General features: G+C 40.4%; 1 protein-coding gene across 2 annotated transcripts in view; it reads left to right on the top strand.

Annotated features, from left to right (window-relative positions):
- Positions 1-14,582, top strand: part of IQGAP2 (IQ motif containing GTPase activating protein 2) — a 398,264-nt gene that overhangs the window by 346,912 nt on the left and 36,770 nt on the right. For both annotated transcript variants that reach the window (XM_077287309.1, XM_077287298.1), the window contains 6 exons: positions 561-644; positions 2,389-2,460; positions 2,545-2,614; positions 7,366-7,574; positions 10,087-10,236; positions 13,925-14,088. In XM_077287309.1, coding sequence (XP_077143424.1) covers positions 561-644; positions 2,389-2,460; positions 2,545-2,614; positions 7,366-7,574; positions 10,087-10,236; positions 13,925-14,088 — 749 coding nt within the window. The remainder of the gene's footprint in view (positions 1-560; positions 645-2,388; positions 2,461-2,544; positions 2,615-7,365; positions 7,575-10,086; positions 10,237-13,924; positions 14,089-14,582) is intronic.

Raw genomic sequence — 14,582 nt, 5'->3', positions numbered from 1 at the left:
ATAAAGTATCTCAACATTCATGTAACAAACTACCAAGTATCCAAGAAGTATCGTTTCTCCTTTCGGAGATTGACGTGCTGAGCATGCTGAGATGAGGAGACTTAAAGCCCCAATGCTCCTCTGGGAAATATGCAAATTGTCTCTTCGGAGAGGAAGAGAACTAACTTAGTTTTCTTCCTCTCTGATTGCTGCCTTTCAATAGGTGGCACTAGAGTTCTAGTTCTCTTCCTCTCTGAAGCGACAATTTGCATAAACTACTAAGTGTAATATATACAAGGTGTAAATATTACAAGTTGCTGCCGTTTTCTTCTCAAACCCTTCCTTCATCTTCTTATGACCCTGTTGCTAGCAATCAATAATTTTTCCAAATTGTCCAACTTTTGTATAATGGTAAAGAAAAGTAATCTACCAACAGATGGAACATGAGTCAGCAGGTCCTGTTTAGGTGGAATTGGGTTTTAATATTGTTATTTATCACTGATCTCTTGTATGTGCCATGTGTTACCTGTGCAGCATATTTGGTTATTTATAATACACCTTGTTTTATTATTGCTACACAGTCCTCTTGGAAAGGGTACAAGCAAAGAAAATCCTACACAGACAGAATAAAACTACTACAAGGAAACATTGTCGGCATTGTCAAGGTATTAAATTATAATCAAAATCCAATAATACAAAGATAAAAAAAAAACGTTTCCTAATGGTTTCATGGATGAAATAAAATTATGTTCTATTCATGAAAAATGGGCAAGTCTATTATGATCCATATACTAGTACCAGCTGTTACCTACTGCAACTTACCTGTCACTAATGATCCAAAAATGTGAAACTGGATTAATACAACAAAGGCGTTCCACAAAAATGTTCCAATAAGTAAGGAGAAAAATAAGACCTACAATATCTACTTTCAAAGCTTTGATGAAATTACCCGGATCTGCCAAAGGACCTTTTAAAGGGCTTGTCCACATGTAACCAGACTTGTTTATCACTGCACTTGCGAAATTTCAATGAGAGGAGATGGGTCAGGCCACACACTCCTCCATCAGCTGCCTTTTTATGAAGAGGAGAACTGTGCAGTCTGTGAGGAAGGCTGCACAAACAAGTACAGGAGGAGAACCTGTGATACTTACATTTGTTTTCATTACTAACCTATAAGTCCCCAACACATTTGCTGACAAAAAAAGATAAAATGGCAAAACCCTTAAGGCTTTTTGTCAGAATTTGTCTCTTCAAAAGAATAAAGGAGACATCGCGAAAATTGTAGACTAAAATACTTTAATTGATTTGAAATCTCTTGATTCCACCCACATTACCTATTATTGGTCTCTGGCTTTCCTTTAACTTTACAATATCCATGAATTGTGTGGAGTAAAAAGTAAGCAAACTGATCAGAAGGCTGTCGATCTGGTGCCATTACAACAAGAAAAGTAATTGATCTTGTGAAGAAAATCCCATTAAGTCATATGGTTCTCATCTTTTACTCTGTTAGCGACCCTTGCTATGAAAGTAGATGACCTAGGCAACTATCCCTGCATCTGAAGACTTGAGATATCTGAAGCTGGATCCACTCTCATCAGCAGATCACTCAGTCAGTGTAAGGGCTCATTCAGATGATCGTGTTATACCGACATGTGCTGTCCAAGTAAAAAACAGCCAGCACACTGATCAATGTAATACAATATGTCCGTGTGAAAAAAATCGCACCATGCACTGTTCTCTTCTGTATATCGGACGAGACTTGCCCATTCAAGTCTATAGGTGTGTAAAAAAATAAATAAAAAATCGGATCCCATACGGGACTTCCTTATTGTATTTTATTTTTACATATACATTTTTATTATTAACCTAGAAAATTGCATTTGATCTTGTACATTATAAGATATATAAATACAGATGCTCCATGGGATGTGGCGCAGATGTAAAATAATGGCACATGGATGAAAATCTACTTTTTTCTGGTTGAAAATCTGACAAATTTTCATCTCCTTGTCTGAAAGCGGCCAAAGTCGAAAAAGAGGATGTCATGACACCCTATTTTTCGGTTGAAATCCGTCCAAAGTCACGACACGCTCTTTTCAGTTGGAAATTAGTCTGACTATTAGCTGGTTGGTGGGTTTATCTTCATCTGGTATTGTCAACAACTGCAGAGGAAATGTGGCGACCACCAGCTAAATCAGCATAAGTTCAGCCACACATGAACCGCTCGGAGCCTTTAAGATTTTCTGAGGTAATAAGACTGAAAGCCAGTTACGGAAGTCTTGCCTTGAGAACATTGTGAGTTGTGTTGCCATCTCTGGTTCTTCAGAACATCTGATCATGTACGGTACATACGTAATCAGACACATGAATTATCCATTACTTTCTGATGTGTGTAAATGTGTCATTTAGATTCAGGCATGGTACCGGATGATAAAAGCCAGAAGAGAATACAAGAAGAAACAGAAGTTTTACAAGGACCATGTATGTTATTTCTTTGCCACAAGACTTAAAAAAACCACACCATAAATCAGGACGTTAGAATAACAGCTGCTTTTCTCTGTTTAGGAAAAAGAGATTGTTAAAATCCAAGCATTTCTTAAGGCCAACAAAGCAAGGGAGGACTACCGGACATTAAGTAAGTAGCAGTATAGATTGTGCATGCGATGGGATCACCAAATTAAGGGGACAAATAAAAACAAAAATATTAAGGTCCATAATAAGACTAAAACTTATCCTTCTCTTTCTTCTTCTGACTTCAACCCCTGAGGAAGCCGCAACACAGGTAGTGATACATATCGGGTCCTTTCCTCATCTTGTATTTCTTTAACTCAATTCTCAGGTTTCCCTTTCATACTTACCCTGCTTCTTTTAAATCACTTTCTTTGGTGGTCATCATTATGGCAACATGTCTTGACCTAGGTTTATAATGCTTTGTGTGCACTGATTTTTATATTGTTGTGCACCTCATTATACTGACAGCACAGACATGTACTGGTTGCATATTGTTGATGTAAATTCCAGATGTATTGGTATGGTGAACTTATTAATTTTTCTATGTTACCATCATTGTATATTCATTCGCGTTATGCTGTGCATAATTTTTTCCTGTAGAGTATGCTGTATATTGTGATTCACTAGACAGATGAGGATAGGTGTTAGTCTTATTTTGGACACACCTAGTCTGTTTTCAAGTAGATTATGGGCTTTTTAAAATGTTTTTAATATTTTATGTTTTATTTGTCCCCATGTTATAATACAGATTATTTCTTAATTTGGTGATCCCATCACTTTTTGCAAATTTATTTTTCTTGTATTGTTGGTATTTTTTATGCCTTTTGATTAATCCCAACTTATTAGGTATTCTATGGATTGTGCATGTAATATGGAAGAAGGCAAAGTGAACCTGCTGCAATATTTTATGTCCATAAAGTCTCTATGCCAATCTACCTGAAAGTAATAGGTTTCTGAAGATAATCTGTTTTTTACAGAATAAAGTTTAAAATGGAGTTCTAAATTGACACATGTTGAATATTGATTCATCTGGGCAGAAGGGTTGCCAAATTGAATTTTTATTTTTTTCCAGACCGCAATCAGACCTCCAATGTTTTTTAGGGACACCTAAGAAAGTCATAATAAATCATTAAGATTTTAAGTAGAGATGAACGAATCTGGCAAAAATTCAAATTCACCAATTTGTGAGAATTTTCCCAGGAAATTTGATTTGCAGCAAAGCTATGCTCTGCAAATTAGATGTTACAAAAATAGATTCAGGCTGTGTGCACACGTAGCATATTTTTCGCGTTTTTTTCGCGTTTTTTCGCTATAAAAACGCTATAAAACCGCGAAAAAAACGCTTACATTAAGCATCCTATGTAATAGAATGCATTCCGCATTTTTTGTGCACATGCTGCATTTTTTTCCTGAGCGGAATCGCATTCCAGAAAAAAACGCAGCATGTTCATTAAAATTGCGGAATCGTGGTGATTCTGCACCCATAGGAGTGCATTGATCTGCTTACTTCCCGCACGGGGCTGTGCACACCATGCGGGAAGCAAGCAGATCATGTGCGGATGGTACCCAGGGTGGAGGAGAGGAGACTCTCCTCCACGGACTGGGCACCATATAATTGGTAAAAAATAAAGAATTAAAATAAAAAATAGTCCTATACTCACCCTCTGATGGCCCCCGAAGTGTTCCCGCCTCTCCGGTGCATGATCTCTCTTCCGTTCCTATAGATGATGTGGTTCAGGACCTGTGATGACGTCACTGTCTTGTGATTGGTCGCGTGACCGCTCATGTGACTCACGCGACCAATCACAAGACAGTGACGTCATCGCAGGCCCTTCACTGCACTCCAGCTATAGGAACGGACGCCGCGAGGTCTGCAGGTGAGTATAACCATGGTTTTTATTTTTTTTATTATTTTTAAACATTCGATCTTTTACTATAGATGCTGCATAGGCAGCATCTATAGTAAAAAGTTGGTCACAACCTGTCAGTCAGTTTTCCAAGCGATGCTACAGATCGCTTGGAAAACTCTAGCATTCTGCAAGCTAATTATGCTTGCAAAACGCTAGTTTTCTGCGGGTATATGCATGCTAATTCTGCATGCGATATACCCGCGGCAGGAGGCGCAGAATTGCCGCGGAAATCTCCGCAGCAATTCTGCAACGTGTGAACTTAGCCTCAAAGTTTACAAAAATCCGTATTCTACAGAGTGCGTGTTTTTTGTTTTGTTTGTTTGTTTTTTTTAAATTTACTCCAAGCTAGAGTTGAGCAAATTTTTCAAAATTCGGTTTCGATTCTGATCGGTGGTGAATATTGTTTTTGCAATTCGCCGAACACTGCTGTATGTCATTGGAGACAATGGGAGTAGAAATGAACCAATATGTTCGGAACTGATCATCAAACATACACTACGGTTCCAAAGTTTAGGGTCACCCAGACAATTTTGTGTTTTCCATGAAAACTCATACTTTTATTAATCAAATGAGTTGCCAAATGAATTGAAAATCTAGTCCAGACATTGACAAGTTTTGACAAAAAAGATTTTTTATTTGAAATAATAATTTCCTCCTTCAAACTTTGCTTTCGTCAAAGAATGCTCCTTTTGCAGCATTTCCAGCATTGCACACCCTTGCCATTCTAGCAGTTAATTTGCTAAGGTAATCTGGAGAAATTTCACCCCATGCTTCCAGAAGCCCCTCCCACAAGTTGGTTTGGCTTGAGGGCACTTTTTGCGTACCATATGGTCAAGCTGCTCCCACAACAGCTCAATGGGGTTGAGATCTGGTGACTGCGCTGGCCACTCCATTACAGATAATACCAGCTGCCTGCTTGTTCCCTATATAGTTCTTGCATAATTTGGAGGTGTGCTTTGGGTCATTGTCTTGTTATAGGATGAAATTGACTCCAATTAAGCGCTGTCCATAGGGTATGGCATGGCGTTGCAAAATGGAGTGATAGCCTTCCTTATTCAAAATCCCTTTTACCTTGTACAAATCTCCCACTTTACCAGCACCAAAGCAACTCCAGACCATCAGATTACCTCCACCATGCTTGACAGATGGAGTCAGGCACTCTTCAGCATCTTTTCAGTTGTTCTGCGTCTCACAAATGTTCTTCTGTGTGATCCAAACACCTCAGACTTGGATTCGTCTGTCCATAACACTTTTTTCCAATCTTCTCTGTGTTCTTTTGCCCATATTAATCTTTTCCTTTTATTAGCCAGTCTCAGATATGGCTATTTCTTTGCCACACTGCCCTGAAGGCCAGCATCCAAGAATCGCCTCTTCACTGTAGACGTTGACACTGGCGTTTTGCGTGTACTATTTAATGAAGCTGCCAGTTGAAGACCTGTGAGGCGTTGATTTCTCAAACTACAGGATGTACTTGTCTTGTTGCTCAGTTGTGCAGCGGGGCCTCCCACTTCTCTTTCTACTCTGGTTAGAGCCTGTTTGTGCTCTCCTCTGAAGGGAGTTGTACACACTGTTGTAGGAAATCTTCAGTTTCTTAGCACTTTCTCGCACGGAATAGCCTTCATTTCTAAGAACAAGAATAGACTGTCAAGTTTCACATGAAAGTTCTTTTTTTTTGGCCATTTTGAGATTTTACTGGAACCAACAAATGTAATGCTCCAGATTCTCAACTAGCTCAAAGGAAGGTCAGGTTTATAGGTTCTCTAATCAGCCAAACTGTTTTCAGCTGTGCTAACATACCTGCACAAGGGTTTTCAAGAGTATTCTAACCATCCATTAGCCTTCTTACACAGTTAGCAAACACAAACCATAAGAACACTGGAGTGATGGTTGTTGGAAATAGGCCTCTATACACCTATGAAGATATTGCATTACAAACCAGACGTTTGCAGCTAGAATTGTCATTTACCATATTAACAATATATAGAGTGTATTTCTGAATCATTTAATGTTAGCTTCATTGGAAAAAAAAACTGCTTTTCTTTAAAAAATAAAATTTCTAAGTGACCCTAAACTTTGGAACAGTAGTAAATTCGGCACAATTAAGGTAACAATAAGGCACGAATATGTCAAATTCAGATTCGGCACCGATTCCAAACATATTCACTCTACTCTACTCCAAGCTAATTCGGCTAAATGGCTCATGTCGTGATCTTTAGCTACATTTGCCTGGAGCAAATTGCAAAAATATACATTTCCCAGAGAATGCTGATTATTGTACAATTTGTGTAGAATTCAGTTCCACTAGAATAAATTCTCTCTAAGTGATACATGCACAGAGCCTATAATCCTGATATAAAGACATTATCTGTAATCACAAGAACTGTAATATGATGAGAACAAATACAACCATTTCTCTAGCTTATAAAAAAAATAAAAATAAAAAATGGACACACAACTTTTTTTCATGGGTGGGGAGAAAAGGCCATATCTTTTCGGACTTTCCAGGAATCTCTTTGATATGACAAAGAAAATAACAGTGGTGAACAGAGAAAAATCTGTCCTCAAGGCCAGTGTATTTTCAGCAGATATTTTATCAGCAGGTGTTAGTTGGCTGGAAAAACTCTGCTTAAAATACATGCACTTTTGTGTTCATTTTTTCCCCAATTTACTTGAATTGGTGCAAAACGCTGCAAAAACACAGAAAGAATTGACATGCTGCAGTTGTGAAATGCTTCAAATCTGCAAGGAACAAGTAAGCAGCATGTGCATGAGATTTCATAAATCTGATTCACTTTGCTGGTATAATAAATTGTTGGGGGTTTTTGTGGCAAAAACGCATCGTATGGACAAGCCCTCAGTCTGATCACTAAGCTTTTGTTCCTGACTTTTTTAATTATTATTATTATTATTATTATTATTATTATTATTATTATTATTATTATTATTTTGTTTTTTCTTTCCATAGTTTGCTCAGAAAACCCACCCCTGAACGTCGTGCGGAAATTTGTCTATCTCTTGGACCAAAGTGATTTAGACTTTCAAGAAGAGCTGGAAGTGACCAGACTAAGAGAAGAAGTAGTCACCAAGATAAGGTCAAATGCACAACTGGAAAAAGATCTCAGCCTTATGGATATTAAAATCGGCTTGTTGGTGAAAAACAGGATCACTCTCCAGGTTCGTGTTATTGGAATTTTTTTTTTTATTTCTGGTAAATTCAGGAAACAGGATGGCACTCCTATAATATGTCTGGAGAACGTCGGAAAAAGTGTAAGCATACATCCTTCCCTTGTAAAATATACCCTGCAGGATCAGCTCACTGGTCAGACAGAGGTGTGCTGGAAGTTGTAGTTCATAGTCACAGCCTCGCTTTACTTAGAAATGTGGAAAGCTATATTCATTTTCTGTAGGTTAATGGGCTTGTACAGGATTAGTAAAACCTGCCTGAGGTAGGTCACACTTTGCTGTCCTGTGGTCATAGATCACACGTAGCCATGAAGCATCTTTTTTATGTATTTACCCAGTACCTGCCCTGTGTGAACTGAGCCGCTTTCTACAAACCGTGCCACACCTGTCTGTAGGTTACATTTAATATTGCAGTTGAGCTCTATTAAATTGTGTGGCACCATTTTTTAAAGAAATTGGCCATATTTTTTCCAATCCTGTTATACACAAAAGTGAAATAAAGCAAGAAATAAAGAATATTAAACATTAGAGAAATGTATATACCATGTAGATATGTACTCGCCTAAGGCCTATCCAGGGCAGCATAGCCATCTCACGAGATAGTGTTTAACAACACTGAGCAAAATAATTTGCAGAATCCTGGTCCATTGACCACATAGGTATCCATGGTGGCAGCTCAACCAAAGCCCTATAAACTTCTTATCACCTGCCGCCATTATTGGTGTCTCCTCTGATTATTAACCCATTGCAACATCATAACTATGGCATGACGTGCTACGCTGCGACGACATTACATCAAGGGGTCTACAAACCCAAAGAGGTGCCCATGATAGTTGGAAGCTTGCAGCGCATTAGTCCAGCTGCCCCAGACTGCCAATGTGACCGCTGATCCAGGGTCCTGAAAATCTGTCTTCCCAACTCTAAACAGGCCCTGTCATCAGGGGTGTATATAATAATTTTCCATGCTCCGCTCAACCTCAAAAGTTACACAGTGAGATGAAGGCCTTCTTAAAGGATTACCTACCCAACAGCAATTATATGAGCTTGATGTCCCAGAGGGGGAGTTGTCCTAAAATGATTTGGTAATGCCTTAAAGAATTAACAACAAGATTTTTATTTCGTAAACTGTCCTAATGACCTATGTAACTATTTGTAAGTGTATTACTGTACTTACCGATCACCGTTTTCTCTAGTTTCCAGTGTCGCTCTAGCCCTCTTCTTGCCCACGTGACCTGCAAACAGACTAAGCTGCTCCCACAGTAGTTGGTGTCAGTGGGAAGTCGCCTTCTCCACGTAAGACTATGTAGCCTCGTTCGAGGCTTTATAGACTTATATCGAAGGACAGAGCTCCACAGCACACAATGGTCACTGTGCAAGCAAAGAGGAGGATCGCTCACGTGGGACCGGAGCGGCGCTGGAAACCCGAAGAAGACTGTGATCGCTTAGTATAGCAATACACTTACACATCATTACACAAGTAATTAGGACTTCTTTGAGTTTGACCATATTTCAGCTCAGAGCTTGGTCTCCAAACTATTGTCATATATTGTCAAGTCAGTGGAAATAATGATTATTGGGTACTAAAACAGATTCCTAAAAGGGGCTTTCAGGATCATAAAAAAATGTGTCTTATTTCTTCCAAAAGTAAAGCCGAAGGTTATGTGTAACCCTGGTAATTCCACACATTTACTCTACTGAATATAGGTGAGCTGGAATACCAGAAACAACCGATGGTCAGGAGTGTTGCTGCTTTTTTGAACAAACGGTATTTTGTGATTGACTGAAAATTATTACATGAGTACTTGCACCACCTCTTTTGAGGGCTCCTTAACTTTGGTTGGTAACAGGAAAGATTTTGGAACTCCAGTCTTAGCAACTTCAAGTTATACAGAGTTATTGAATCCTAAATTGCTGGACTTTTTATCAACCTTCCCCGATTCTTCTTGAGAATGCCCTCAAATTTCCTCAGAGATCATTTTAATTCTTATCAGCATAAACAATGACCCATCTTCAGCTCAACAGAAAATCCGTTGATATTCAGGGCCAGTATGTAGAGGTAACCCTATCAGGGCCGACAACCTTGTGTGTGTGTGTGTGTGTGTGTGATACCAACCTAAAGAGAATAATTACATCTTAAGAACTGACTGTGCCATGTAATATGAAAGTTGTATAACCGTGAGGGTATAAACGCATGGGTCGGATACATGGTGGATTTTACTTTACATTTCCCTGGCTCTGCAGCATGGTGCCAGACAAATATGACATGCCACAGATTGCTGATTCCTGGCGTAGAGGAACAATATATTTAGGCTGGAGATATGTACAAGTGATTAAGACAAGATGTTTAAAAAAATATATATATATATAAAATAAAAGTTGATTTTTTTTTTTTTTAAATTAATCAGAAAACTGCACCATTCACCAGGGAAAGTCCACTCTGAACTTCTTGAATGTTGTGTACATGCATATCGCTGAACATAGAGATCTGTGTACCTCTCTGCAGGATGTTGTGTCTCACAGCAAGAAGCTGAACAAGAAGAGCAAAGGGCAAGTAGAGGAGATGCTGACGGTCGATAAGCAGGGTATTAAAGGGCTCAGCAAAGAGAAAAGGAAGAAACTGGAAGCATACCAGCATCTGTTTTATCTTCTTCAGGTATGTGAATCAAGAGAAAATAAAATCAAAGGAAACCAAATATATGATATGTAAAAAGCGATGCATTTAAGGAAAAAAGCTTTCCTATTTTCTGCCCCTTTGACAGTGGGCTGTCACTAGAATTGTAGAATAGTAAGGCTATTCAACTTAATGGGCCGGGCTGCAAACACAACTAATAGATAAAAATGTCATCTCTGGCCACCCATGGCAAGCACTCGGTTACTGCTTGTTCTAATCAGTGTCCTTTACCTCCTTGTCTTTTTTTTTTACCTAAACATAGATGAGTCTCATTAGCCATGGCTTATGGAAATCAGGTTGTAAAACATTAAAGTTTCCCTGGGAACCTCAGTAACACGACTATATATATATATATATATATATATATATATATATATATATATATATATATATATATATATATATATATATATATATATACTACAAAATCTAGAAAGCCCTTCAGAGTATAAGGTCCAGACTCTTGAAATTCATCAATCAGTTTTCCTAATATGCACATGAAAAATGCACAAGGAACAAAACAAATCAGCAACACATATGAGCCAGGTTGTCTTTTATTACAGCCTATACTGGTTCATTTTAGTTCATAAGAGCCCAGGAATGCCGTGAGGAGCACAAGAAGAAAACCCTATTTGGATCTGACTTTCAGTCTGTTTCTATGAGACGTTATTGCTCATTTGTTCTGGGTGTGCAAGTGTAAGGTGACCTGAGTGGTAGTCGTGGCAACGAGCTGTAGTGTTCTCACACCCTGGCACCCCACAAAGGAAGCATAATGTCCCTTCTGCTGTATGTGAAACGTGCGCAGCAGAACACTCACATTAATTGCCGGAGTCCCCTCTGTTTCGGTCATCCTGGCTCCAGATCCATGGGTCTCACAAACAACTCCAGGCTCTATGTCCATTCTTAACAGTTCAACTTTACTTATCAACAGGGTTTTCATTACAGATGTGGCACAGTGCGTACACAGTGACATTCCTGGGGCTTTCCCTGTCTTCCTGGCAATCTCTGCTTTTCCTAGCAATCTCTGCCTCGCTGGACAATCCCTGTCCCATCCTGGCAATCTCTTCCTAGTCCTGGCAATCTATGCCTCACTGCACAATCCCTGTCCTGTCCTGGCAATCTCTGCCTGGTCCTGGCAATCTCTGCCTCGCTGAACAGTCCCTGTCCCGTCCTGGCAATCTCTGCCTGGTCCTGGCAATCTCTGCTTCGCTGAACAGTCCCTGTCCCGTCCTGGCAACCTCTGCCTGGTCCTGGCAATCTCTGCCTCGCTGAACAGTCCCTGTCCCGTCCTGGCAATCTCTGCCTCGCTGGACAGTCCCTGTCCCATCCTGGCAATCTCTGCCTGGTCCTGGCAATCTCTGCCTCGCTGAACAGTCCCTGTCCCGTCCTGGCAACCTCTGCCTGGTCCTGGCAATCTCTGCCTCGCTGAACAGTCCCTGTCCCGCCCTGGCAACCTCTGCCTGGTCCTGGCAATCTCTGCCTCGCTGAACCGTCCCTGACCCGTCCTGGCAACCTCTGCCTGATCCTGGCAATCTCTGCCTCGCTGAACCGTCCCTGTCCCTTCCTGGCAACCTCTGCCTGGTCCTGGCAATCTCTGCCTCGCTGGACAGTCCCTGTCCCATCCTGGCAATCTCTGCCTCGCTCATTGCTGCATCACTTCTCCTTGCCCTGGGCATAGCCGCCCAGGCTCTCCTTCACAAATTAGGAAGTCTCCCCACTATATCCTACTGCTCTGCACTACACCCATCTGTAACTCCTCCCAGCCTGGAAAACCACTTATGCTAACTATGCTTATCCTAACAGTCTCATTCCCTATTATCTCTATGGTGCCCCACTATTCTATGCTACTGCTACCCTCTATCCTATTCTATCACTGATTCTATATACAACACATGTCAAGTACATACACATTACAGTAACAGTAAATGAATATATTAACAGTCATAAACACTATGGAACCGCACACCTTTAATGTGAATACTGTTCAAAGAAGGGGAGGCATATGACGGACTCTGTCACCCCCCCCTTTACACAAGAGCAACAAAGGTTACACTGCTATTAGAAGTGGTCATGCATGTGTTGTGTAAATGAGAAGGTGGACCCCCAGATGGATCCAAGGAAATCGAGTTTGATATTGATCCCCATGGGTGTAACGCGTTAGCAGAGGGTGTGACTGGCTGTGGACCAGGACTGTGGACATTGTTACAGGGAGGGGGCCAGTACGATGGGCATTATTATAAAATGGGGTCAGAATGGGGGCCATTATTACTGCTGCATTCTGTAAGGAAAAACATTTCCCTGCCTGTTTTAAAAACTTTTTTTTAACTCCCAGAAAGCAACAACTACGATCCCATGCTGTCCTGTCTGTATACTCTCTTGCTTCCTCCCTCGACCAGGAGCTGAGATTTATCAGACCATGTTCCTGCATGGTCATACACACCCATTACACAGGGGCACATCTATAAGATTATCTCAGCAGAGTAACATTTTATTTTCACACATCCAATTGTGTAATTTATTTTTATTCTAAGATCTATTAAATTAATTAAAATGTACTTTGTTCATGACACAACCTCTTTAAGTCCTTTCCTGATGCTAGCAATAAGGATGAGCAGTGCTAGTCTATTGCCAACCAAGAGAGGAGAGGAAAGGGGCATGGCATTGTAGCATGGCGGCAGCCCTGGACGAGGCATTAGTATTCTCTTGTCACCCCCCCCCCCCCCCCGGCGTGCTATATGAAAGAGTGAGTCTTGTGAGTCTTGGCTGGGTGTGGATGATAGTGTTGTGTGGGCCCTACACCTGTACAGGCCACCTTTAGCTTATGGTTTTGGCCGGCCTGTACCACAAATTCCACAGGCTAATGACTTCCGTGTAAAAATGTGGACTTTACTGAACTTGATAAGGGTTATGTACAAAAGACAACGGTTACACAGTCTTATAGATAGTTAAACTTCGGCACTCAGAAATATGTTGCAAAAAAGAAAGTTTATTTGACAAAAAAACGTAAAGTTGCCCTGTGAATTTCAGATAGATAAATCAACGTTTCGGCCTAAGTCTGGCCTTTATCAAGATATATCTGTAGGGTATAGGGTCTCACAGGTTTGTAACATAGCACGCCAATAGGTAATTCAATAATGTAAGAAAAGACCAGGTACTGGTACATCAGAGTGATGGCGTCTGGCATGCAGGAGTATGGCGCTTTCCCTGGAACTAGCTCCTACTGCTATGGGTTAGTACCAACTCTTGCCACTTCTGACTCTGAAGACTGTTGCTGGGCAAACTTGACCTTTGCATTATGCATGTTGCCATATCACAATACACACTAAAAAACACAGGACATAGTTTACACTTCACATGGCACAATATATGTAAAAGACGCATGGCATTATTCACAGGACGCAATTGTCTTCAGGGGCAGGAACGTGACAGTACAGTCCACACCCTTCTTTACAGCTTGCCAGAGCTCACAGATCCCCTCATTGCACAATAATTCAAAGGTTATGAGACCTCAGTAATGTGGAACAATTTATAGACATGTTTACATGTGTCACATATCCTGCTTTGCCTATCGATATTTAAATCCAACCGATGAATTAACTTTTCAGATTGATGTTACTATGATTGTCTATTGTGAAGCTTCTCTGTGTGAGTTTACTACTTTATCTTATAGACTAACCCAACTTACCTGGCCAAGCTGATCTTCCAGATGCCTCAAAATAAGTCCACCAAGTTTATGGATACTGTGATCTTCACACTGTATAATTATGCTTCTAACCAACGGGAAGAATACCTTCTGTTAAAACTCTTTGAAACTGCACTGCAAGAGGAAATAAAGTATGTATTGATGTATTTTGCATATCTTATAATTGTGATCTCCAACTTGTGACTCTCCAGCTGTTGTCAAACTTGTTCTCCCTCCATGCCTTGACAGTTGGACTATCAGGACTATAGTTTACCTTGTGCAGGCTGCCAGCTTTCTTGGGGAGTCTTCTAGGTAAGAAAATGCTCCAAGGGAGGAAAAGTGTGAAAATTAAGAAGAACCTTTCCTTCTGCAGGAAAGCTAATTTGCATACATTTGTACCCTAGGATGTATTACTTGGCCTATAAGTATCCCTATGCCAGCTGACAGTCTCCACAAGGAGACACATTGCACTCCTAGACCTAAATCTAAGTCCTCTCATTCTGCCAGTCAATACCCAGCTCTGCATTGAAAAAGGCAAGAACCTCTTTTGGAGGAGGTTCTGGTTTGACTTATATCCTTACTCTTTTGAAGGGATTCTGTCAGCACAGAATGACTATTGAAACCAAGTACAGGCAGTCGGTGCACC

Source organism: Ranitomeya variabilis, chromosome 1 (assembly GCF_051348905.1).
Source record: "Ranitomeya variabilis isolate aRanVar5 chromosome 1, aRanVar5.hap1, whole genome shotgun sequence".
Classification (NCBI taxonomy): domain Eukaryota; kingdom Metazoa; phylum Chordata; class Amphibia; order Anura; family Dendrobatidae; genus Ranitomeya; species Ranitomeya variabilis.
Note: the sequence above shows the minus strand (reverse complement) of the source record. Positions and strands in the feature narration are given on the sequence as shown.